The sequence below is a fragment of the Cololabis saira genome, chromosome 4 (genome assembly GCF_033807715.1).
Source record: "Cololabis saira isolate AMF1-May2022 chromosome 4, fColSai1.1, whole genome shotgun sequence".
In the NCBI taxonomy this organism is placed as follows: domain Eukaryota; kingdom Metazoa; phylum Chordata; class Actinopteri; order Beloniformes; family Belonidae; genus Cololabis; species Cololabis saira.
The window spans coordinates 48,068,902-48,096,896 of NC_084590.1; the positions used below are offsets into that span (position 1 = coordinate 48,068,902).

Sequence of the window (27,995 nt, forward strand, 5' to 3'; positions counted from 1 at the left end):
GTTGATTAATGTAAAAACTGAAATAAAATACAATCAAACTAGGTTTTTCTCCCACTTTATTTTTAAATATGCACACTTGTGTGCTTATGTGTGTGTTCTGCTCCGTGTCTGTAGACGGGGCCTTTTAGGTGGGTGCCGAATGGTCGTGAAAATACGGTAATCTGAATTGGTTACATACTGTAGGTGTCATTGGTAAATTTCCATCATACTTTACAGATAGTAATGGGTACATTAATCCTCAATAAGGCATTAGACATTAATTTCACTGAATGCAGCTCAGCTGTACCAAGTAAAAGTAAAGCCATTTCCATTTATAATTCTTTTTAAATTGGTAAATATCCCACTTTTAATGCTGGAATCTATGTTGTAACCTGTCCTTTTTACACTGAATGGTGAGGCGTGGGCTGTTGGGCTGCCCTGAAAAAAACTCACCTCTGAGGTTACACTTAACCCCACATCAGGTCTAATGTAAACAAAACTAACACAGGGTGGTGGGTCGGGGGAGGGATTCATTAATAACAAGACAGTGATGTCTGCAAGGTTCTCATCCACAAAGTCATAAATCAGCTTATTGCAGAGCCGTCAACTGCAACTGCCTACTAAAATGACAGACCTTTGTATAACATGACACTCGGGTCACAACTTAAGAAACACATAAAGAAGTTATTTGTGTTCAACAAACACAACAGCAGGAGTGGCAAAGGAGTCTGCTGGTTATATTTGTGCAACATGATTTGGGGAAAAGTTGCTATGTAAATCCTGTTATTCAGCATTGATCTGCCACCTGCTCCATCTCCTGCATCAGTCAACTCTTCTGATGGTGGTGAAGCCAGCAAGACCAACCAAACAGACAGTGGGCTGTCACGTTAGGAAGTACCCCTCGATAATGCCTCCCGAGTCCTTTTCCCTCCCCATAACTCCTCCTCAGGGACCAGGGAGGAAATAACACGCCTTGCGTTTACATTGCCCAATGCCTGTTAACCCTTTAATTCTCTTTAATTCTTTTTGCCTGTTAAACAGGAAGAGTTTCACTTGCATATCTTGCATTTCGTGTGTCCCAGTTTTCTGTCTTGATCCATTAAATCGTTTGGAAAAATCACATAATGATCCAGTAAAATTGCGCACACAGAAATCTTCATAATTGACATGGGGGGTTATTTATCGATCCGGTATGTGTTCACAGCATGTCCTACGTTGACATAAGTTGACACATACAGTACATCATCACGTTGTGAGCGTGTCATCAGGTTGTATTTTTTCACAGCATTTTTTTAATGCCACTTCCCGCAAAAAGGGAGGTGACGTCTTTCCCCTGGGAAACTAGTCTGTTTGAATTTGCGTTCTTGTTTGTGCTTTTTATCAGAGATTTTCACAAAAGATTACTCAGCTACAACCCACACACACACCATACGAGCAGTACATACTCACTATACAAGCCCACACACAAACATATTATGGATCCACCAAAGTCTGTGTGCGCGAAACGGTTTACCGTGAGCAAAGCTGAATTCAGTGCCAGATGAAGACGCGATATCTAAACGCGATATGTAAAATGATATATCTCAGAAACTAAAGTATAAATTCATTCCAAATAAATTTCCTGTCGTTTGAAAGGCTTCTGTGTTACTTTTATCCATTGACAATTTTGAGGGATCTAGCTATGGGATCTCTGTATTTAGAAAAATATGTGTAAAATTAAAAAACGATTAAAATTTTTTTGTTAGTTATTTGCACTTTTTGTCAATTTATTTAGTTAATATGGACTTGCAGCATACAGATTATTAAAATTGGCTTATATGGGTTGTTTTGATGTATAGGAAATAAAAATACTCAATAAAATGGCAGTATCCTATGCAAAAATGTAAAAATATGCTTAGATGGACTTGTTCTATGGTAAGTCCAAAAGGGTTCAACAAACATTAATCATCCAGTGATAATAATGGGGTCGTATCTAAAAACACTGACCGTAGGGTGCGTTTTTTTCCTTGACCTGTTGGGGGAATCTTGAAATTCCAAAGTTTCTGGCAAACTTCACCCCAAAAGGTTCCTCATGACTTCCTTCAGTGGTTTTTTTTTGGCTTGGCAGGGATGGTCAAAAGTTTGAAGAAATAGTTCTAGACTTTACAAGTCTAGAGAACAAATATTACTTTAAAAAAAAAAAGAAAAAAACATTAAACTGGTCAACAATAAATCTATATGAGGACAGGAAGCTGTATAACTGCACTGCAATTTCCAACTGGCCAGCAAGAATTCGCTTGGTGATTTGTATGGATGAAGAGGTCCCACACTGGCGAAAGTGTGGGACTGGCAAAAGTGGTCCTTAAAGTTATTCTATGCAACTTCCTAGAGCGGCAACAGAGACGGCACGGCAGCGCGCTGCGGTGCCGTCTCTGTTGCTCTGTGCTCTGTGCACCGGCGCTCTCCGCTCTCGCCGAGCAGCTTCCGAGCTGCTTCCGAGCTGGAGCTGCTGCGGCTGTTCACGGCTGTTCACGTGTCCCCGCTCGCTGCTGCTGCTGCTGCTGCTGCAGCGGACTAACGGCTCCCGCTCCCCGGTCACACACAGCGGGACCGACCCGCTCTGGAAATAACTACCGGTACATAATATCTATATACTGGGGTCCGTGGCCGAAGGGAGGGAGGGGGTTACACTGGGACACTGTGAGCCCAGGAGGACCATGGGAAGTGAACACGTCGGGCTGGAAGCGAGAAGCGAGTGCGCGCATGGGACAGGGCGGGGGGACGTGGTTTAAAATGAAGACATCTGATTGGTTCTTTCCCTTCCTGGACCTGGACCAATCCATATCATTCGGACCGAATGGGGGGGGCTTAGAGGTGCCTCTTTCAAATCTTGCTAGCTGATCAGGGATCAGGGATTTGTTGCATAGAATACCTTTAAGGAGAAGCAAAACGTGCTCAGTAAGATACTTCATATTGCAGGCAACATAGAAATGTTTGCATGTAAATTATTAGATCATGATCAAATGAAAAGCACAATACTACATAATAATTTAAGTTGTGTATGTTACCCCTCAGAGCCACCCAAACACATGCAGCTCCTTGATAAAATGAGGACTTAAGAATAGCAGAGGAGTTTGTGCTGCTCATGCAAAAGCATTACACCTTTACACTGGCAGTCTCCAGTGACAAAAGTGCGACCTATGGTGAGATTTTACCCATCCTGCAAAAGCTACAGCAACACTACACCGTGCAGGAAGAGGACTCTGCCTTGGTTGTATTTGTCACTGGCTTACTGGCTTTATTTTTGACTGCTCAGTTCATATATCCTTTAAAAAGGACAATTTTATTAATTAATTTATTTATTTATTTTTTTCTTTTTAGAAACATTTTGGAATCGTGGAATTGCCAGAGAATGATGCATGTTGTATTTGTTCATTTCTATAGGAGAATATTTATTTTATATTGGTGATGCTAATCAACTTTTTGTTGTCTCTCTTTTCCCAAATGAGAATTGATAAGGGAATCGATAAAAACCGAATCGTTAAGCAGGATAGAAAATGGTTGGAATATCTTATCAATACCCATCCCTATTAATGAACTATTTTGATGGTTTTCGTGTTAGTAGCTTTAACCATTTACACTTTTGATTTGACGTACTGAGATGTTTCATCTGAAGGTCTCTGGCTGTCAATGACAGCACTTTAGACAGACAGCACTTTATAGAAACTGAAAAGCTTTTGAGAGTCAGCCAACAAGATGATTTAATTCTTCTTCTTTGTCCTTACAGAAACATAAAGGCAAAGAGAGACCCACTAGTTATCGCTGTGATCACTGCAAGAAAGTCCTCACCACTTCATCAGGTCTGAGAAAACATAAGATGATTCACACTGGAGATAAACCGTTCACTTGTGATCAGTGTGGAGCAGCTTTTACCAGACAAGATAATCTAATGACTCACCAACGTATTCACACTGGAGATAAACCGTTCAGTTGTGATCAGTGTGGAGCAGCTTTTGCTGAGTCAGGAAAGCTAAAGAGACACCAACGTATTCACACTGGAGATAAACCGTTCAGATGTGATCAGTGTGGAGCAGCTTTTACCAGACAAGATCATCTAAGTACTCACCAATTTATTCACACTGGAGATAAACCGTTCACTTGTGAACAGTGTGGAGCAGCTTTTACCCAACAAAGTCATCTAAGGACTCACCAACGTATTCACACTGGAGATAAACCGTTCACTTGTGATCAGTGTGGAGCCGCTTTTACCACAAAAGATAATCTAAGGACTCACCAACGTATTCACACTGGAGATAAACCGTTCAGATGTGATCAGTGTGGAGCAGCTTATACCACATCAAGTTATCTAAAGATTCACCAACGTATTCACACTGGAGATAAACCGTTCACTTGTGATCAGTGTGGAGCAGCTTTTACTCAACAAAGTTATCTAAAGATTCACCAACGTATTCACACTGGAGATAAACCGTTCAGATGTGATCAGTGTGGAGCAGCTTTTATCACATCAAGTTATCTAAATACTCACCAACGTATTCACACTGGAGATAAACCGTTCAGATGTGAACAGTGTGGGGCAGCTTTTACCACATCAAGTCACCTAAAGAGACACCAACGTACTCACACGAGTGATAAACTCTAAAGATGTGATCAGTGTGAAGTGTGGAATTGCAAAAAACACCTCAGCACAAAAAGCAAAATAATCAGACATCATACCAAAACTCGAAAGACTAACATATGATGCCCCCTGGACACCTCCTGGGAAGGTGTTCCTGGCATGTCCCACCAGGAGAAGATCCAGGACACACCGGAGGGAATGTCTTTTGGCTGACCTGGGAACGTCTCTGGATCCCCCCAGAAGAGCTGGAGGAAATGTGTGGGGTGAGGGAAGTCTGGACATCTCTGCTCAGACTGCTGCCCCCGCTAACCAGTCCCACATCAAGTGGATGAAGAGGGATGGACAAAATCCATATATCTGCAAAAAGCACAACTTTATTGTTACACCATACTGAGATACAGAATGTAATCTAACTATAGTATGAACTATTCCACAAATACTGCATTAGCGCATCTCTAACATCTCTGCCTTCCTCCTCTCCACCCCGAGCCACTGCCACCACTGGCTGAAGTGTTGCTGCTACAGGTACATCCTATGATGTTTCTTACGTCTTTCCATGACTTTCACAGATTATGCAGTGGACAGGAAGTCATCACCATTCATTTCACCAGTCGGACATCACAGAAGGCAACCTGCTGAATTTATCTTCCACAACCACTCGTGCTCCGTTGACTTTGTGCTTAAACGCAGACTGTTCTGCTGTCAGTCGTCCAGTGTCATGGAATGGTTTCAAGAGCCAGTCCTGCAAAGTATAAGTAGAGTCTCCAAGAAGGAAATACCCAGCAGTCACTGTATATTCCTGATGTGAGCTAGGAAGATGTTCCTCCGACTGGCTAACTCCTGTGTATGTATTATATATGTAATCAACCATTTGTCCTTGAGAGCTGAAATTTCAGGATCGATTCCTCGAATGCTTTGCTAAATTTGCCCCTTTTAACATTTCTTGATATTTTGATGTTAAATCCACTGTTTTTGGCAATTTCTGAGGTTTTGTCCGTTGGCGACACTCACTGGTGATGCAGTGAAGTCCAGAATATGAGGAAACATGACCTCAACAATAAGTTCAATACCACAAGTGAAGGACATGACAGTCCCCACATCACCAGTGGTGTGCTACGTCCAGTGATCAAGTGAACTCTGAACTTATAAATGTTTGTGAACATTTTGTGAACGTGTATTTCAACTTTAAAAGTCGGTTCAACCCCGACCAGCCTCCTAAAATGGCCGCCTTGTCCAGAACTACAAGACCAGCATGCTTTGGGGGCGGTGCCTAAAAGCAGCGCGCATCCAATCACAAGTGAGGTGCTGGTGACATCATCGCAGACCGTGACCCGCAGTCGACAAAGCCCGCAGCTGCCCGACCCGGATTCCGAGGAGGCGTGAGCTCATGAGCCCTGGTGATCATTAAAACTTAGAGCGGTTCAGAACTGAGATTACTGCATACATCATCATCATTGTGTTCGTTATGTTGTAGTCGCCATTTTCTTCCAGTCATTCACGTTTGAAACGCCCGCGTTTGCCATCCGGTCTAGTTGCACGTGGCGAGGACGCGTCCATCTTTAAAATACCAGAGTCCTGCCATCTTTAAACACTGCAGCCACGTTGTTTGAACCTGTTTTGTTTGATAGTGTTTATTATTGTTTGAGTCCATGCATTTAACTTTCATTTCATTTTTATAGTTGTTGTTTTTCTTGTTAGTTAATGGTTTTTGTTTATCGTAGTGTGCCATCAGGATTTATTTTGGGTATTTATTTACATCTGCTTTGGTACCCGTATGTAAATAAATTCTGATTGATTTTTAATGAGGAGTTGTTTGTGTTTCATACAATTTTGGTCACATTGACTGTTTGACAGAGCCAGTACCAAACTCTTTAAGAGCCTTCAACATTATTCACCAGGAGTAATAGAACCTTCTGGTTATTCTGGTGGAATAATCCCTAATTTACGAGACTGATTTCTGCTGTTAAAAGTTATCATTTTCCTGGTTAAGGCCCAGGTGGTGCCCCTACGAGGATTATTATCATTTTGATAATTCAATTTGGTAAATAGTCGACTTTATTAATTAATAATAATTGTTGAATACAATTTTAATAACCCTCTGATAACTGGACAGCTAAGCTACCCTGTGGCACAACACCAGGTAAGTTACACACGAGTGGAACTGCAACAATCTCACAATAAACCACATGAACATATAAAGGTAGGAGCACAAAGATGTAACCTGTCAATCACAATGTCAGCCTTGGTTCTGTTAGAGGAAACCTGCTGATGCAGGATCAGTAGTGAGTCTTCAGGGACCACGTAGACCTGCTGGTCCAGGACTAAGACTGGACCATCAGCTGGTTCAGGTACCAAGAGGATCTTCTGGATCTCTGCCCTGAACTGGACCAGCTGCTCCGGTTCAGACCAACATGATGCTTTCAGCTGGAGCTGCTGACAGGTCGGACATCTGTCACCATGACGACCGAATGGGACGACTACTTGAGATAAAAGTAAGATCCTAAAACATCAATAACTACGTCTGAGCAGACAAACATTAAAGAACCGGTTCTCTAAAGTTGTCTTTTAAATTAAAACTAACATGTCACTGAAAGGTTGGTTGGTACGAACTGATGTGAATCAGCAATATATGAATAAAGTTTTTATTGAATGTTTGGGCTACTTTCAGAGTCTTATATGGAGTCGGCTGCAGGACTATAGAAAGTGTTAGACCGGTCTCTCCTCCTGCGGCTGCAACAATCCGAGTGGAGGAATCCGATCGTGATGCTTCATGTTTTAAATATGAGTTTATGTTCACACTGTTACACAGAGGTGATCACGAACATCCACAATGCGAACTATGAGACTCAATACACGTGTACATTGGGCTTAATCCGTTAGTATATCATACGCATGACAGTAAAACGGAACAAGGAGCTGTTTTTCGTCCCACCAACTTAAGTTCTGGTGTCTGTTCTTAAATTACAAACAAGAAAAAAAAAAAAGAGTGTAATGATGCACTAACGCTAAATATTAACATTCACAAAACTTTATGAACATAATAAACCCACAACTCTTCACAGAACTGTATGTGCACTCGACTCCACGTTGATTGTGATGTTCAAAGAAACGTGCATGGATTTGGGCGTATGCACAGTTTTGAACATCTGAATTTTTTTTTTTTGCATACGCAAGAATTCCACACACGGACCAACGTTGAAATCCACACACTCTTTGTAAATGAGGCCCCAGTTGTGCAAATTCTCCCACTTAAAAAGATAAAAGAGACCTGTAATTTTCATCACAGAGACAGACTGACAAAAAAAAATCAACTGACAATCACATTGTCTGATTTTTAAAGAATATATTAGCAAATTATAATGGAAAATAAGTATTTGGTCAATAACAAAAGTTCATCTCAATACTAATTATACTATAATTATACTATACTAATTCTTATACCCTTTGTTGGCAATGACAGAGGTCAAACGTTTTCTGTCAGTCTTCACAAGGTTTTCTACACTGTTGCTGGTATTTTGGTCCGTTCCTCCATGCAGATCTCCTCTAGAGCAGTGATTGGTCCGTTCCTCCATGCAGATCTCCTCTAGAGCAGTGATTGGTCCGTTCCTCCCTGCAGATCTCCTCTAGAGCAGTGATTGGTCCATTCCTCCATGATCTCCTCTAGAGCAGTGATTGGTCCGTTCCTCCATGCAGATCTCCTCTAGAGCAGTGATTGGTCCGTTCCTCCATGCAGATCTCCTCTAGAGCAGTGATTGGTCCGTTCCTCCATGCAGATCTCCTCTAGAGCAGTGATTGGTCCATTCCTCCATGCAGATCTCCTCTAGAGCAGTGATGTTTTGGGGCTGTCGCTGGGCAACACGGACTTTCAACTCCCTCCAAAGATTTTCTATGGGGTTGAGATCTGGAGACTGGCTAGGCCACTCCAGGACCTTGAAATGTTTCTTATGAAGCCACTCCTTCGTTGCCCGGGCGATGTGTTTGGATCATCGTCCTGCTGAAAGACCCAGCCACGTTTCATCTTCAATGCCCTGCTGATGGAAGGAGGTTTTTACTCAAAATCACACCATACATGGCCCCATTCATTGTTTTCCTTAAACGGATCAGTCGTCCTGATGCTTTTGCAGAAAAACATCCCCAAAGCATGATGTTTCCACCCCCATGCTTCACAGTAGGTATGATGTTATTTGGATGCAACTCAGCTTTCTTTCTCCAAACACGACAAGTTGTGTTTCCACCAAAAAGTTGAATTTTGGTTTCATCTGACCATGTAACATTCTCCCAATCCTCTTCTGCATCATCCAAATGCTCTCTAGCAAACTTCAGACGGGCCTGGACATGTCCTGTCTTCAGCAGGGGAACGTCTGGCCCTGCAGGATCTGAGTCCCTGATCGTAGTGTGTTACTGATGGTTCCTTTGTTACTCTGGTCCCAGCTCTCTGCAGGTCATTCACTAGGTCCCCGTGTGGTTCTGGGATCTTTACTCACCGTTTTGGTGATCATTTTTACCCCACGGAGTAAGATCTTGCACGGAGCCCCAGATGGAGGGAGATTATCAGTGTCTTGTATTTGTTCTATTTTCTAATAATTGCTCCCACAGTTCATTTCTTCACACCAAGCTGTTACCTATTGCAGATTCAGTCTTCCCAGCCTGGTGCAGGGCTACAATTTAGTTTCTAACGTCCTTTGACAGCTCTTTGGTTATGGCCATAGTAGAGTTTGGCGTGTGACTGTTTGAGGTTGTGGACAGGTGTTTTTGACAGCCGGAAATCTTGCTTGTTTGTAGGTGACCAAATTCTTATTTTACTGAGGAATTTACCAATTAATTCAGTAAAAATCCTACAATGTGATTTCCTGGATTCTTTCCCCCCATTCTGTCTCTCATGGTTCAAGTGGTACCTATGATGAAAATTACAGGCTTCTTATCTTTTTACGTGGGAGAACTTGCACAATTGGCTAAATGCTTTTTTACAGAAGTCGCAACCATTGGGTCAGTGTTGTTTAATTTGTTTTAATATTGTTAAATATCAGGATGCCACCAAAAAAGCCAGCAACCACAGACGAGGAAGTAGAGGAAATAAAGAAATCTTTAAACTTCTTGTAAGAAGAAATAGCAAACATCTCCAAACAACTTAAAGTGATAATAAACTTGATGGAAGAAATTAAGGAATTAAAAAGAAAAAACGCTGAAAAGGATGAATAGATATCCATGTTAGAATGCCGGGTGTCAGAACTTGAACAATACTCCAGGATGAATGACCTGATTGTCAGTGGACTGGACACAAAGCCTCGCTCATATGCCAGGGCTGTATCGAGAGATGAAGAAGTCACCAAGCCTGACTTGGACTCACTGGAGCAGCAGGTGATCACATTCCTGGATAGAAAAGAGATAACTGTGGACAGCAATGATATTGAGGCCTGTCATCCTCTCCCCCGGAGAGATAAAAACCACAAACCTGCCATTATTATTCCACTGGTAAATAGAAAGCAGAAAACAGCAGTGCTCAAGCAGGGGCGGAAACTGAGAGGAACAAATGTTTATTTGAACAAACACTTAACAAAGAAAAATGCAGACATTGCCCGACAAGCCCGGTTTTTACGGAAGCAGAACAAGATCCAATCAAGATGGACATCCAACTGCAAAGTATTTATAAAACCCTGACTGTGTTGTGGGGGCTGATAAGAGGGGGGGGCGTTGAGAATGAGGGAGGTGTGGTTATCAGCAAGTGCGTGTGTGAGCTTCCAACTTCTCCAAGGTCTTCTCCATCTTGCCACTGAGCTCAAAAACCGCTGCTAGCCTGCGATTCTGCTCAAGAATTGCATCCAGCTTGCGGTTTTGCTCCCCCAATGTTAAAATCTGAGTGTTGGTCGCAGAGCTTATCCCCTCAGCCACGTCGGGCAGCTCTCGTGTGGGGGAAATCATGGATGCGCGTGAAACCGTGGACAAGCCTGTGGAGGCTATTGCGCAATTGGCTGAAAGGAACATTAACACTGATGGCATCGGTATGCAAAGGAAGAATGAAAAACGTGTTGTAACACTAACTGCTAAGGCTTTTGCTGAAAAGATTGAAAGGTTGCAAAGTATGGAGGATTTTTTGTGCCAAAATTAAATAAATAAATACCTCATTAATTAATTAAAATGGGAATTAAATACATCATTAATCAATTAAATGTGTCATTAATTAATCAAAATTATAATTAAATATGTCATTAATTAATTAAAATACAATTCATTTTAAGTAAAAAAATATATTTATTATTTCAGCATTTAATTAATTAATGACACATTTAATTAATGATTTTGTGTTGCTGCGTGTGAATCATGAAATGTAAAACTGTCAGTTTCACTCGTCAAACTCAGTGGGCGGATTCCAAACACCTCATTGGTTCCCCTGCACATCAAGTCAAGGCAAATCGAATCCACATAATGGATTGTTGCAGGGCTTGTGAACCATACATCCATGTTGTGAACACATTACCATAAACTAGGTGGCGATATTCACCTCTACATTGGTTTGGATACTCTACTCCAAATGTTTTACTCTACTCCAAAATTTTTACTCTACTCTAAAATTTTTACTCTACTCCAAAAGTTTATTGGCAACCACTGAAGACTCTTCTCTAACCACAAATGTTGGTACAGCAAGGTGTACAAAATGTCAAAATCCTGCCCAGAGCTGCTGAGAGAAGCAGCGAGTTTAATTGAAGACGCTCTGAGCAGAACTCCTCTGGCTCCAGCGGCTCCGTCACAGCAGATACCTGCTGCTGCATCACGCAACTCTCTACAACACGCAACTCACAGCTGTCATGTTTAGAAAGGCTCCTCTTCTACCTCCAGTTTCAGACCAAAGCAGTGGATTCCACTAGATTCGCGTTAGTCCCGCCCACTGAGTTTGACGAGTGAAACTGACAGTTTTACATTTCATGATTCACACGCAGCAACACGAAATCATTAATTAAATGTGTCACTAATTAATTAAATGCAGTTTTACATTTCATGATTCACACGCAACACAAAATCATTAATTAAATGTGTCATTAACTAATTAATTATGCTGAAATAATAAATATATTTTTTTTACTTAAAATGAATTGTATTTAAATTAATTAATGACATATTTAATTCTAATTTTAATTATTTAATGACACATTTAATTAATTAATTATATATTTAATTCCAATTTTAATTCATTAATGATGTATTTATTTATTTAATTTTGGCACAAAAAATCCTCCCTAGATAAACAGTTCAGGAGCCAACACTGACCCCTGGGGGACTCCACACTCAATGTCCAAACATTGTGACTGATTTTCTCCCATCTTCACAAATTGTTTCCTGTTCTTTAAGTAGCTTCTAAACCACTGTAATGCACACCCCCTAATCCCATATAGTTCCAGTTTATTGAATAATATTTCATGATTTATTGTATCGAAAGCTTTTTTTAGATCAATGAATAAACCAACTGCGTATTTCTTTTCATCTATGGAATTTGTGGTTCCTTCAATGAGTTCAGTTAAAGCTTGTGCTGTTGTTCGGGTTTTTCGGAATCCATACTGAAACACAGAGTAAATTGTGTTTATCTATGAAATTGTCTAATCTGTTATTAAATAGTTTTTCCAACATTTTTGAGGATTGTGGGAGAAGAGAAACAGGTCTGTAATTTGTGAAGTGGTGTTTGTCTCCAGTTTTGTACAACGGCAAAACTTTAGCTATTTTCATGCCATTGGGGAATTGACCAGTTTGTAATGATAAGTTAAAAATATGCGTCAGAGGTTTGGAAATCCCGTCCAAAACCTTTTTTTTTTTTACTATTTTCATGTCTATTTCATTATAGTCAGTTGATGTTTTGTTTTTGAATTTATTCACAATATCTGTAAAGGACCGTATTGGGCCAATTTGTTTAGTTGATACATTTTTCTTTATGATAAACATGGGATTTGTTATGAGTATAATTTCAGTTGATTATTCTTTGGATGTGTCTTAAAATTGTAATTTCTTTTGTGTATATATTGTATTTAATATGATTTGTATGTAAATTGACCGGAAATCCGCCCACATTATTTAAAAGGTCCGGGGGGCGGCTCCAGCTGTTGATGATCAGCTGGCTTCTGACAGCCGGGTAAACCTTAAAACTTCCCTGGGCTTTCATACAGGATTGGGTCCCTTTTTGTCATCTGTGGCTCTGTGCCGGTCAGTCCATACTTTTTTGGTGTTGATGGTGATGAACAGACAATCACCTTTTCAGGGTCTGCTCTGTTTGTGCGAGAGGAAACCAGTTTGTTTCGCATTCCTTGGAGAGCGCAGCGAGGTACGATGTTTGTTTTTGTTTTCTGGTTGTTTCCTTTGACAATTCGATATAGTTGTGTATGTTTTTAACATTGTATTATTAAATTAAGAACTGTTTCATTTATGAGTTTTCTATACGCACTGTGGAAACTAGTTTTATAAATTGTTTGTATCCTTTTCCTATATAGTTTTCACGGTGTCGTAAGGACTCTGTCGGCATGATTCTGGATGCGACTTCAATAAAACAAACCTTACGCATCAGTCGAGACTCTCTACCTTTCTTCAAATCCAAGGTCTGCTACAGTGAAAACTCGGCGTGGTGAGTGAAACGTCAACGGCGTGAGCAGCGAACCCATGGTGAGAGACGGTGTTTAATAAACGCACCCGATGAACTGAACCTTGAAAAGGATTATTCCCAAACGGACTGAAAAGGGTGGAATGGACTTTCAGAAAACAAATGTAACAATTGCTTAATGATATTTTGAATGTGTTTGCCACGTGAAAATATTCAAATGTTTGTGATTGAAACTTGATTTTATATGGACGGTCTATGTAAATGATGAGCAGTTAACTGATATGCTGACCTTGTGAAATCCGATGTTAATAATTTTTGGATTAAATCGTAGTCTATGGTAAAGATTTAGCCTATTGAATGTTAAATAGTGAGCTTAATTCTCCTCAGACTACATGATTCGGTTTTGTTTTTGGTAATACATTTCTGTAGGGGGTTTTAATGCTTAAATCGTAACCTGAGCTACATTCATATTATAGTTCATTATTTTGCATTTAGTCAAGTCAAGTGATCAATCATATTAAATGTCATCAAAGGAGGGTGTAGGAGCCATAATTCTCCTCTGCTTTTATGTTCACGGTCTCGTATTGCACCTGCACATTTCATTGACACTTTGGGTGGTGGGCGTGTTCACCGGGGCATGGGCGGTAACAGCTGATAGTATTTCTTTGATTACCTTCACCTGGTCAGGGTTTGACAGAGAGGGGGTGAGCTCGAGGAGGTGATATTTTTCTGTTGACCGCAATCACGCAATCACGCACTCACGCACGCAAATGTTGTCTTGGGAACTGGTACCTGGATTATTTTTACGTGCAAGCAAAGAAAAGAATAAATGTTCAGACGCATAATTGGAGTGGAACTGAATTCTTTATACAAGCGCGTCACAGTGTTTCCTCCCCTGCTTAGTCCCTCGCGGCCCCTTTTTTTTGGATTAACAACGGCCGCAATAGAGGGAAATCAAAATGAAAAGCCTAATGACGCACAAGAACCGACCCCTAGTGGCCGTGAGCGGCAGCTCACAGAAAAGGGTAAACAAATGCGTGAAGCAGGAGCTAAATGGCACATAACGGCATTCATAAAGGCTTATGAATCCTGGAAGCAGATGGCTAAAGAAGCCAGGACAAAGCTAAAGAAATTCTGTGTCAGGGAGGATTTGGAAGATATAAACAAACAAGTTCAAGGTGGATATGATCGAGTAAGCCAAAATTACGGACCACTCCTGCGAAACTCTCTTAATACTCCTGACATTATACAGAAAATGGATTCTTGTAATACGCTGACTACAGAGATCGCTGACCTCGTGAGTAGACGACTGGACAGAGGCCTTGATCAAAACACCTTTAACCCTGAAACTGAGAAACAAAGAGTGAGAATGATTTCAAATCGAGATGATCATGGGTCGATCTTTGGCGGAACTAACACCGAGACTGTTTTTGATGAAAGGGAAGATAACTTGTCAGTCATTTCTAGAGCCTCAAAACGAGCAGATGCAGAAGCAGATCTTGCAGCTAAATGCGAGCAAGCAAAAGCAATGCTGGAGATAGATAGATAGATAGATAGATAGAACTTTATTCATCCCCAGAGGGAAATTCAACCGTCCAGCAGCTCATCAAAACGTAAACATAAAAAATCAACCACACAATAAAAACACATTCATAATATTAAAATAAATATGAAATATAAGGTTTTTTAAAACAAATATCAAGTAAAGTGCAAACTAAAATATAGTCCAGTTGTGGCAGAGGTGAGTGTGTGAGACTGAGTTCAGGAAGAGTTAAACAGTCTTATGGCTGTGGGGACGAAGGATCTCCTGAACCGCTCCGTTCTGCAGCGCAGTGAGAGGAGCCGACCGCTGCAGCTCCTGCTCCTCTGTTGCTCCAGGAGGCTGTGGAGAGGGTGTCTGCTATTGTTCATTATAGCACTCAGTTTATACAGAGATACAAGTCCAGCAAGCCAAACTTAGCAAACTGGAGAGTGACTGGAAACTCCATGAGTCACAACTGTTGGTACAATTAAAGCAAAAGCAGGCGGAAGTTGACTTGAAATTGCAAGAGGAGGAAACAAGGTTGAAACTGATGGAAGTCGAAATGGATGTTAAAGTGGCTGCAGCTCGTGTCCAAACATACAATCAAATTGAAGGGGATGCTGCTGATGAGCCTTACAATCCAGACCCTGTTAGAGTGACTCCGCCTATGAATTTGAATAGTCATCTAGACACAGTAGCCATCTTTGCTGAAACAATCGCAAATTCACTCTCCTTAAATCGCCTCCCTGTTCCTGAGCCTACCACATTCGCTGGCGATCCTTTGAAATTTGTGGACTTTAAGGTGTCATTTACAACTTTGATTGACTCTAAACCTATTCCTGCAAGCGAAAAAATGCTGTACCTGAAAAGCTACCTTGCTGGTGAGGCACGTAAGGCTGTAGAGGGATTCTTCTATCGGAGCTCTGAAGATGCTTATAAAGGTGCCTGGTCTGTTTTAAAGGACAGGTACGGCAATCCATTCGTTGTTCAGAAAGCTTTTCGAGATAAGCTGATGAAATGGCCTAAAATAGGTCCAAATGACCCCCTTGCTCTCAGAGATTTTTCGGACTTTCTAAAAGGCTGTGTAGAGGCCATGCCTCATGTTAAAGGGCTGTCTATCTTAAATGACAGCGAAGAAAATCATAAGCTTTTGAAGAAGTTACCAGACTGGGTTGTGCGCAAATGGAGCAGAATTGCTGTGGAAGAGCTTGATTGAGTATCCAAGCTTTGAACACTTTGCTGAGTTTGTGCAGAAGGAGGCTCGCATAGCCTGTAATCCTATTGCCTCACCCTTCTTGTTTAGCGCTAGATCATCAGATGATACATTTCCCAAAGGAGTAAAGTCCCTTAGCACTAATGCCCAAGCTAAAAATCAGACATTCAAGATGTCAGAACACTTTTCTGACTCTGTTTCTAAGTCAAGGCTACCATGCATTGTCTGTAAGGAAGAGCTGCATGGCATCGCTAAGTGCCCTCTCTTTGCATCTCAGTCAATGGGAGAAAAAAGATCATTTATACATCAAAATCGTCTTTGCTTTGGATGTTTACGCAAAGGACACTTTGCAAAGGAGTGTAGAACTAGACATATCTGTGGAGTGTGTGGTCGACGACATCCCACTTGCCTGCACATGGTGGGAGAAAGGCAGAGTGGAGACACAGCAGAAGATGCTCCCACAGAAGAAGAACCAAGTACGGAAGTTCATGAAGCTCTGTCACATAGACTCATCCGTAAGGCGTCTGCCACTTCTAGTATCGTCCCAGTCTTCTTGTCATTCAATGGAGACCCTCAGAAGGAAATTCTCACATACGCTCTTCTTGATACGCAGAGTGATTCATCCTTTGTCTTGGAAAGTCTTATCAAAGAGCTAAATGTTATGACTCGACCACTCCAGTTAAAACTCAGTACAATGACTGCCATAGATACAGTAATACCAAGTCAAAGCGTCTGTGGTTTGCAAGTTCGAAGCTTTAATCGTGGAAACCATTTGCAACTACGACAAGCATACACACGTGACTTTATCCCTGTTGATACGTCCTCTAATTCAGTGATTCTTAACCATAGGGCCGCGGCCCACACTTGGGCCGCGAGCGCCATCTAGTGGGCCGCCAAAAAAAATTCAGTTTTGTACGTGTGGGCCGCGAGGGCCGCGGGACTGCATAGTAACTCCCAACCGAATGAGGAGAAGAAGACACTCAGCTAGCTGTACGTGTAATAGTAAGAGAAATGGTGTGTATTTACAGAGAAAATCCTTCATTTTGCACAGAGTAGGTTTAGATCCGCCAGGATTAGGGATCGATTAATTGGGTCTGCGCCCAGAGCGAGCGAGCGCGTCGTGCTCATTAATCCCGGCGCGTCCCCGCGGCCGGGGAGGTCGGCTGAGGGTGCCGCTCGGGCGGTGGGCTCCGTCGTTACTGCTGAAGGATGGTAGATGTAGATGCGTGGGCTCTCGTGTCTGCTGGACTGGACTGTTCGGGCTTTCGAAAAAGCATCAGAAAGTAACTGCTGCAGCGCGACCAGAGAGCTGCGGTGCGGGCTGTGCCCGTCGCAGCTGATCAGGCTCGGATGAACCCGACACACTGAGTCCTGACAACTTATTAATGTAAATAACTTAAAGTAAAATCAAACTAAGTTTTGTCCTCGCTGTATTTTTAAATATGCAACCCGGAATGGACAAATTCATCCTGTTCAGTCTTCCCACTGGGACAAAACCAGTGTCTCATACGTTCAGAGACCGTGGCGTTCAAAGTGCGAAAGTGAAACGCCACTGAAACAAAACACAAAGTTTTTCATCAAACATATCCACTCAAATCTGAACTGAAGTCACAGAAAAATAAGCTGAGCATCTTAAAACACCCATGTTTGGGTCCAGATACGGCTGTGAAGCAGCTTTCTCGTTTCAGGCTCATCAATGAGCACCTCCACATGCATATGAGAACCTGAACCTGAACCTTAAATTGTTAAGATGTGTTTATATTAATTTAGTATAAAAATGTGTTGAGACAATTAACAAAGAAAAGGGGAAATTCAAACTGCTGGTAGAGAAATAAAATAAGATAGCATTTGAAAAATAAAATAAAATCTACTTTATTTTTAAGAGAAAAAAATATGTTTAATTCAAGTTAAACATGTTAATTGGCAAATATGTACTTTTTTTAATATAACAGTCAGATGCAGATGTTGATACAACTATGAGGCTACTTGAATATATATACACACACACATATATATATATATATATATATATATATATATATATATATTATGATGTTCTGGACCTTCGCTTGAGTAAATTTTCTCTAAATGGACCTCTTAAAGTTGAATACCCCTGCTATACAGTGTTTATATTTAATGGGCCCCGGGCCACTCTGTACTGAAAAAATTGGGCCCCAAGGTCAGAAAGGTTAAGAACCCCTGCTCTAATTCAACAAAGACCACAGCATTGCAATGGCCACATCTCAAACATCTTGCCAACGAGTTGCCAGCGCTTCAAGATTGTGAGGTAGGGCTGTTGATCGGATACGACTGTCCTTCAGCCTTAGCACCCCTTGAAGTTGTTGGAGGCAGTGAGAATGAACCATTTGCACAGAAAACTGAGCTGGGTTGGAGTATAATAGGAGCCGCAAATCCTCACCTCGACAGGCAAAGGAAGATCAAAGTACTAGAAACCACCATTGAGGAATCCCAATGCAGACACCAGGAGCTGGCTCAGAAGAGTCTGCAGCACGAGGAGGAAATGAGAGCCCCGGAGGACTGTGAGATCGAGAGGGAACGTCTCCTGATGCTCCAAGAGGAGCTGACTGAGCAGCCTGCCCTCAAAGAAAGCTTCCTGCAGGATGATCAAGAGGAAGATGAGGAACCTGCCCGTGGTTCTGAGATTGCCAAAATGCTGGAGCTGTCTAGAGCCAGTCAAGATGACTCCAGTAATGGCGAAGGAGAAGAAAGAGAGATCAGCGAGGTAACAGCAACACTTGATGATCTTCAAACCCAGAACACCATGTCGCAGGATGAGCTCACTCTGATCAGTAATGTGAAGGGTGAGCTTGAGGCAGAGCTGGAGAGAGCCAAAGAAGACTTTCAAATGGGAAAAGAGGAGCTGGAGTTCAAAACCCATGAGATGCAAATGGCCATGGCTGGTGCTTCTACTGAAGGTGTAATGGTCATTAATCATGACCGGCAAGATCAAGATGTAGAGCCACTTACCAGTTCAACCCAAGACCAAAACTCCCAGCACAGCGAGGAGCATCAAAACCTGAACCAGGAGTTGAGAAACCAGTGTGAGGAACTGATCAGAGAGCAAAACACTGTCATAGCTGAGTGTCACCACACGGGGGACATGCTTTGCACCGTAGAGACGGAACTGGGTGAGAAAACAAAGGACTTTGTTGTACAATATCAAGCCCTGAAGAAACATGGAGCTAATAAGGTACGACATCTTGAGGATGAGATTGAACAGCTCACTCAAGAGAGGGATGGGCTGCTGGCGAGGATGAGTGAGGTTGTTGAGGAGAAAAGCTCACCATCATGGAGAGAGCAGTTCAAAAATTGGTGCTGCTCCTGGAAAGTGAACAATGACATGGGAAACATGCGTACGCAGACATGTACATTTGGCCCTTAGCATAGTAAACCATGTTAATTTGCACGTTTTAAGGATTAAATGGTCCTGAAGACTTAAATCATTCATAAATATGGAAAGGTTTCGGATTGAATGATTGGTGGGAGTGTAAAGGACCGTATTGGGCCAATTTGTTTAGTTGATACATTTTTCTTTATGATAAACATGGGATTTGTTATGAGTATAATTTCAGTTGATTATTCTTTGGATGTGTCTTAAAATTGTAATTTCTTTTGTGTATATATTGTATTTAATATGATTTGTATGTAAATTGACCGGAAATCCGCCCACATTATTTAAAAGGTCCGGGGGGCGGCTCCAGCTGTTGATGATCAGCTGGCTTCTGACAGCCGGGTAAACCTTAAAACTTCCCTGGGCTTTCATACAGGATTGGGTCCCTTTTTGTCATCTGTGGCTCTGTGCCGGTCAGTCCATACTTTTTTGGTGTTGATGGTGATGAACAGACAATCACCTTTTCAGGGTCTGCTCTGTTTGTGCGAGAAGAAACCAGTTTGTTTCGCATTCCTTGGAGAGCGCAGCGAGGTACGATGTTTGTTTTTGTTTTCTGGTTGTTTCCTTTGACAATTCGATATAGTTGTGTATGTTTTTAACATTGTATTATTAAATTAAGAACTGTTTCATTTATGAGTTTTCTATACGCGCTGTGGAAACTAGTTTTATAAATTGTTTGTATCCTTTTCCTATATAGTTTTCACGGTGTCGTAAGGACTCTGTCGGCATGATTCTGGATGCGACTTCAATAAAACAAACCTTACGCATCAGTCGAGACTCTCTACCTTTCTTCAAATCCAAGGTCTGCTACAATATCTATAATCTCCTTTTCCTCCACAGGTTTAAGGAACATTGTGTTAGGATTTGTTTCTATGAGATTATTATTGGATGTCATGGGATCTGGGATTTTTTTTGCTAAATTTGGTCCAACATTTACAAAAAATGTATTAAATTTATTAACCACTTCATCCATGTTATGTACGATCTTACCATTTTCTATAAAATACTGGGGATAATTAATCTGCCTATAGTTATTTCTGATTATGCTGTTTAATATGTTCCATATACCCTTAATGTTATGCTTATTGTTATCTATTAGTTTGTTATAATATTCTTTCTTACAATTTCTCATAATATTAGTTATCTTATTTTTATATTTCTTATATTTATTTTCTGCTTCAATTGTTCTGTGTTTTAGGAATTCTCTATATAATGTATTTTTCTTTGTGCAGTCCCTTTGACATCCACTGATTATCGTTATACTTTAGCTTTCTACTATATTGTTTAATTGGACGATTTTTATCATATAGTGATTTAAATGTTCTTAAATATTCATCATATGCTTTATAAATATCATTTTCTTTATATATTAATTCCCAATGATGTGCTATTAGATCGTTTTTAAGTGCAACCATAGACTCTTCTGTCCTAACTCTTCTATGTTGTGGTTTGTTGTTCTGCTTGTTTCTCCCATAGTTGCTGTTATAAACTATAAAGACGAGAAGTTAATCACTGTTGTCATTTATTAATATTCCTCCCACTGTATTATTGTCTGTGTCATTTGTAAATATATTATCAATTAATGTGGCACAATGGGACGTGATCCGGCTTGGTCTGGTGATTTTGGGATATATACTAATACTATATAATGTATTAATAAATTCCTCGGTCATTCTATCATTATTTGGATTTAGAAGATCAATATTGAAATCTCCACAGATAAACATGACTTTGTCTTGTTTTTGTTAAATGTTCTTCTATCCAGTCTTTAAATGTGTCTATATTAGACCCTGGTGTTCTGTATAGCTCACAGTGACATTTTTCTTTTGTTCCATACATATTTCTATTGTAATACACTCCTTCCTCCTCCGTTTGTTTTTGCAGTTCATGTATTCGTCCAGCAGATGGCGACATTTCCCCGAATCACCGCCCGCCACATGAAGACGCTCTGGGTTCTTTAGTTCTGCTTAGAGCCTCTGTATTTAAATTAAGTGCATGTGAGTGATAGCGTTGCTGAAGAAATGTTTTTTATGCTTTGATTATCTTTTGTCTTAAACTGAAATAAAAAGGAAGAGTTTTTTGTTGTTGATGTAATGTCACTTTCCTGCCACTTGATGTCGCTGTGACGGCTCTCCTGCAGCTGCCGGCGGAGCCCAGCGCCTGAAAGGGAGAGGAATCCACTTAATAGGTTTGAATCAAATGTAATGACGTTACATTTGATTCATACTAGATATTTGTATAATTTACTCCATCATTGTATGTTTGTTCCACACTATTGTAAACCTTGTTGGTGTTTGTTTAGCAACATTTGCTAATAAAGTTTTTTAAAGAGGTCACGTGGTTCCGGGTTGCGTCATCACAGTTTTTGCAGACGAACTTTTAGATTGAAGATCTGCAGGATCAGAACTAAACGAGAACGAAGCAGAACCAGGACTCGGTGATGGACTGGGATCAGAACCAGGACTCGGAGATGGACCGGGATCAGAACCAGGACTCGGAGATGGACCGGGATCAGAACCAGGACTCGGAGATGGACCGGGATCAGAACCAGGACTCGGAGATGGACCGGGATCAGAACCAGGACCAGGAGTCCAGCATCAGGACCAAAGCGGGATCTTCCTCTGCTGGTCTGCAGGTCAGTGTTCAGGTCCAGGTTCTGCTGATTCTGATCCAAACACTTTATTTGATTCCGTGTCCGTAACTTTGAACGGAACCGCAGAAAACACAAACACGTGATCTTCCTCGGAGACTTTGAAACGTGTTTCCGTCTGAATATGTGAATGTGGCGGCGACACGGACGCAGCAGTTGGAGATGCTGCTGGTTCTGGTGGAGTTTTATTGTGGTGTTGGAACACACAATCTAAAGTTAAAACACACAATCTAAAGTTAAAACACACAATCTAAAGTTAAAACACACAATCTAAAGTTAAAACACACAATCTAAAGTTAAAACACAATCTAAAGTTAAAACACACAATCTAAAGATAAAAACACACAATTTTGTGCCGTAAAAAACGGCGTTTTCTGCTGTCCGTGAACGCCACTAAATATATGGCAAGCCACAAGGGCCAAAAACCGTGCTTGAATGAATGCGCTGCCGAACAAAAGCATAGACATATAAACGTAGACGCCCCATGGAGCTGCTGCGATACGTCAACGACGCCGCCATATTGGATGTGGCAAGACTGCGCTGTAAACTAATACAAGTAAATTGACTTATTTTCATAAAGCGCCTTTCTACAAAGAAATGTACGTTTTACGTCTCACTTATTCATTCACAGACGCAATAATATACTTGGGAAACAGTTAGGCACCAAATATAATATATTTAATTTTCTCAGACGGCAAAAATAAGAACTTTATTGATCCCACATAGGAGTAATTCATGTTATATCAGCTATAGAGAACAAGGTAGTGCCGAAAAACAATATCCCCCCTCAAAAAAAGTAATGAAAATAGAGAAACATATTTTCTATTGTTCTATTTTTCATCAACAAAACCAATTTTAAAATTTTCAAATGACAAAATAACATATTTGAACCATTTTTCAGACAACAAAATAACATTTGAATCACTTTTTAGACAATAAAATAACTGAAAAAATCTTAAAATAGTTCAAATATGTTATTTTGTTACTTGAAAATGTTGAAATATGCTTTGTTGATGAGAAAATATGTTTCTCTTTTTTTCTTATTTCTATGAGGGGATATATATATATATATATATATATATATATATGTGTGTGTATATATTAGTTTTTAGGCACTACCTTGTTCTCTATAGCTGATATAACATGAATTACTCCTATGTGGGATCAAAAAAGTTCTTATTTTTGCCATTAAGAAAATTATACATATTATATTTGGTGCCTAACTGTTTCCCAAGTATATTAGTGCGTGTGTGAATGAATAAATGAGACGTAAAACGTAAATTTCTTTGTAGAAAGGCGCTTTATGGAAATAAGTCAAATCCTTGTATTAGTTTACAGCGCAATCTTGCCACATCCAATATGGCGTCGTCGTTGACGTACGGCTCAGCGCTCGATTTGGCGTCTACATATATATGTCTATGAACAAAAGGGTGTCAAAAGCGGCGTTTTCTACGAGTGGCTTAAACAGCGGCGTTCATGAACGCGCCTAAAGAACAGCGTTTTATAAAACTATGACGTGCGTAAAATACGCTGTTTTCGTTCAAACTTAAGATCACACCTGGCAACCAGGTATCTGTGTGTCCAAGCTTCACTTACCACACCTGGCAACCAGGTATCTGTGTGTCCAAGCTTCACTTATCACACCTGGCAACCAGGTATCTGTGTGTCCAAGCTTCACTTATCACACCTGGCAACCAGGTATCTGTGTGTCCAAGCTTCACTTATCACACCTGGCAACCAGGTATCTGTGTGTCCAAGCTTCACTTATCACACCTGGCAACCAGGTATCTGTGTGTCCAAGCTTCACTTATCACACCTGGCAACCAGGTATCTGTGTGTCCAAGCTTCACTTATCACACCTGGCAACCAGGTATCTGTGTGTCCAAGCTTCACTTATCACACCTGGCAACCAGGTATCTGTGTGTCCAAGCGTCATCCACATCGTCAGAGCGTAGGTTTTCTATGTAGGTAAGGTCTGTCTAGGTAATGTGTTATGACATTTTTTACTCTTTACAATTCATTTCTTAAAATTGGTTTTAAAAAAAGTATAGTTCTGTAACCGGTCTCAAAGTGAAAGTATCAGTACCAGTACTGATATTTTTTGAAAGGTACCAGCCCTACATATGACCTGTACACGGTTAGTTGGTGAACTACAGAGAGGATTTGAACAGGTATCAGACACCGAGGTGTCAGAGGGCGGGACTGCATGTCAGTATGTAGCTCTGGAAGATCTGGCCTACCAACATGAAAAGAAGAGAAAAAGAGGGCGCAGACAAAAAATACAAGAACAATGGTGCACAATGATTCCAGTGAGATACTTCAAATTAATAACTAGATTAAGCTGAAGATGAGAAATGATCAGCTCTTGCAAATATCTCGGAGCTAGTTTATTTAGAATATTTATACACAAGTAATAACATTTTGAATTGGATTCAAAATTGGGTTTTACGAGGAGTCTATGGAGGGATGCTAACTCAGGAAAGATGTGGTCTCTTGCTGATTCCTGTCAGCATTCGTGCTGCTGCATTTTGGATCAACTGGAGCAGGGGTTCTTAACCTTTCTGACCTTGGGGCCCAATTTCTTCAGTACAGAGTGGCCCGGGGCCCATTAAATATTAAAATTGTATAGCGGGGGTATTCAACTAAAACTTTGTATGTATGTGTATATATATATATATATATATATATATATATATATATATATATATATTATGTGTGTGTATATATTCAAGTAGCCTCACAGTTGTATCAACATCTGCACCTGACTGTTATATTAAAAAAAAGTACATTTCAAAAATATTTGCCATGTGTAACTTGAATTACACATGTTTTTTTCTCTTAAAAATAAAATTGATTTTATTTTATTTTTCAAATGCTATCTTATTTTATTTCTCTACCAGCAGTTTGAATTTCCCCTTTTCTTTGTTAATTGTCTCAACACATTTTTATAATAAATGAATATAAACACATTTTAGCAATTGAACAGTTTTGCAGTTTGTCTTTCTTCCCCTTAATCTTATGCCCCCACTTTCTGTCGTTCAGTGAGAGAACTGATCTAATTTCTCCTGCCAGGACTTTAAATCTGGGCTGGATGGTGTCAGGTTCTCATGCACATGTGAAGGTGCTGGTGAACCTGGAACGATATTTAGTTTTAATTATGTTCATTGTGGAGAAAGCTGCTTCACAGCTGTATCTAGACTCAAACATGGGTGTTTTAAGATTTTATTTATTTAAGATATTAAATTAATCAGTTGTCTCAGCGTGTCAGGCTTCATCCGAGCCTGATCAGCTGCGCCCACAGCTCTCCGCGCTGCAGCCCAGTCACTTTCCGATGCTTTTGCAACAACAGTCCAGTCCAGCAGACACCCACGCATCTACCATCCTTCAGCAGTAACGACGGAGCCCGCTGCTGCCCGAGCGGCAGCGGGCTCCGCGGCCGCGGGGACGCGTCGGCTCCCGCTCAGCCGGGCGGCTCCTCCCGCTCTCCGGCCCGCCTCTGCGGGCAGCTCCCCCGGGAGTCTCGTCTCCTTCTCGGCTGCGAGCCCCAGGTCTCGCCGTCCGCCCCAGGTGTCCGCCACGGAGCTGCCGCCGGGCAATCACTGGCAAATCACGCCCCCCTTCCCCTTTCTCATGGTGGCTTCAATTACGTCCGCCTTAAGCCTGAATAATGGTTCCGCGTAAATCGACGCAGAGCCTACGCTGTAGAATCCCTGATCCTGGTGGATCTAAACGTACTCTGTGCAAAATAAATGATTTTTTCTGTAAATACACACCATTTCTCTTACTATTACACGTACAGCTAGCTGAGTGTCTTCTCCTCATTTGGTCGGGAGTTGCTATGCAGTCCCAAGGCCCTCGCGGCCCACACTTACAAAACTGAATTTTTTTTGCGGCCCTCTAGAGGGCGCTCGCGGCCCAACGTTGGGCCGCGGCCCTATGGTTAAGAATCACTGAACTGGAGGATATTCAGAAAATTACTGACATCCTGCTAATAGCTTGGTTGGTGATGGGAAGGTTTATTTATTGTGTTTATTTGTAAATATATGGTGAAAATAGATATTGGGTGACAAACTTTAAGTCCTTGTTCTGTGATAATTGTTCTGTTTGTTCATAATAGCTACACGTATCACATACAATAACTTTCTCAGAATGAAGGAAGAAGCCTTATTTGTTGGAAATATTTCCCCTATGAGGTAGAGTGTTACACAAGGTACTCCGGACATCAGATGTGGAGCTTCCTCGACGTCTCCTTGGTGAGGTTTTCTAAGCTTGTCCCACTGGGAGGAGACCCAGGACCAATGGAGGGAATCTGTCTCTCAAATGTCCTGGAATGTCTCGGCCGCTTGTATCCGCGATCTTGTCCTTTCGGTCACTACCCAAAGTTCATGACCATAGGTGAGGGTAGGTGCGTAGATTGACCGGTAAATAGAGAGATTTGCCTTTCGACTCAGCTCCTTCTTCACCACGACGGTCTGGTACATCGACCGCATGACTGCGGACGCCCCACCGATCCGTCTGTCAATCTCCTGCTCCATCGTTACCTCACTCGTGAACAAGATCCCGAGATACTTGAACTCCTCCACCTGAGGCAGGACCTCTCCACCCACCCGGAGAAGGCACGCTACCCTTTCCCGGTGGAGAACCATGGTCTCGGTTTTGGAGGTGCTGATTCTCATCCCTGCCGCGTCGCACTTGGCCGCAAACTGCCCCAGCACATGCTGAAGGTCGCGGTCTGATGAAGCCAACAGGACAACATCATCTGCAAAAAGCAGAGATGAAATCCTGAGGTTCCCAAACCTGATCCCCTCCGGCCCCTGGCTGCGCCTAGAAATCCTGTCCATAAAAATTATGAACAGGACCGGTGACAAAGGGCAGCCCTACCGGAGTCCAACATGCACCGGGAACAAGTCTGACTTACTGCCGGCAATGCGAACCAGACTCCTGCTCCGCTCATACAGAGACCGGACAGCCCTTAATAGAGGGCCCTGGACTCCATACTCACCGAGCACCCCCCACAGAATGGCACGAGGGACACGGTCAAATGCCTTCTCCAGATCCAAAAAGCACATGTACACTGGTTGGGCAAATTCCCATGAACCCTCGAGCACCCTGCGGAGGGTATAGAGCTGGTCCAGTGTTCCACGACCGGGACGAAAACCGCATTGTTCCTCCTGAATCCGAGGTTCAACTATCGGCCATAATCTCCTCTCCAGTACCCTGGCGTAGACTTTCCCGGGGAGGCTGAGAAGTGTGATCCCCCTATAGTTGGAACACACTCTCCGGTCCCCCTTTTTAAACAGAGGGACCACCACCCCGGTTTGCCACTCCAGCAGCACTGTCCCCTTCCTCCATGCAATGTCGCAGAGGCGTGTCAACCAAGACAGCCCTACGATATCCAGAGACTTGAGGTACTCAGGGCAAATCTCATCCACCCCTGGTGCCTTGCCACTGAGGAGCTTATGAACCACCTCAGTGACTTCGGCTTGGGTGATGGATGAGCACGCCCCAGAGTCCCCACTCTGGTTCCTCAATGGAAGGCATGTCAGTCGGGTTGAAGAGATCCGCGAAGTATTCCTTCCACCGTCCGACAATGTCCCCAGTCGAGATCAACAGCTCCCCACCCACACCATAAACGGTGCTGGCAGAGTACTGCTTCCCCCTTCTGAGGCGCCGAACGGTTCTCCAGAATTTCCTCGAGGCCGACCGAAAGTCTTCTTCCATGGCCTCCCCGAACTCCTCCCAGACCCGGGTTTTTGCCTCCAGGACCGCCCGAGCCACGGCTCGCTTGGCCTGCCGGTACCCATCTACTGCGTCAGGAGTCCCACAGGCCAGCATAGCCCGCTAGGACTCCTTCTTCAGTCTGACGGCATCCTGTACTTCCGGTGTCCACCACCGGGTTCTAGGATTGCCGCCACGACAGGCACCGGAGACCTTGCGACCACAACTTCGAGCCGCCGCGTCGACAATGGAGGCAGAGAACATGATCCACTCGGACTCAATGCCCCCCGCCTCCCCCGGGATCTGAG

At 42.0% G+C, this 27,995-nt stretch overlaps 1 protein-coding gene across 1 annotated transcript in view; it reads left to right on the forward strand.

Moving 5' to 3' along the window:
- Nucleotides 1–27,995, forward strand: part of LOC133442589 (zinc finger protein 665-like) — a 40,578-nt gene that overhangs the window by 5,776 nt on the left and 6,807 nt on the right. Inside the window, exons 2-5 of the mRNA XM_061720597.1 lie at nt 3,746–4,604; nt 5,832–5,973; nt 18,335–19,118; nt 21,745–21,954. Of these exons, the coding sequence (XP_061576581.1) occupies nt 3,746–4,604; nt 5,832–5,973; nt 18,335–19,118; nt 21,745–21,954 (1,995 nt within the window). The remainder of the gene's footprint in view (nt 1–3,745; nt 4,605–5,831; nt 5,974–18,334; nt 19,119–21,744; nt 21,955–27,995) is intronic.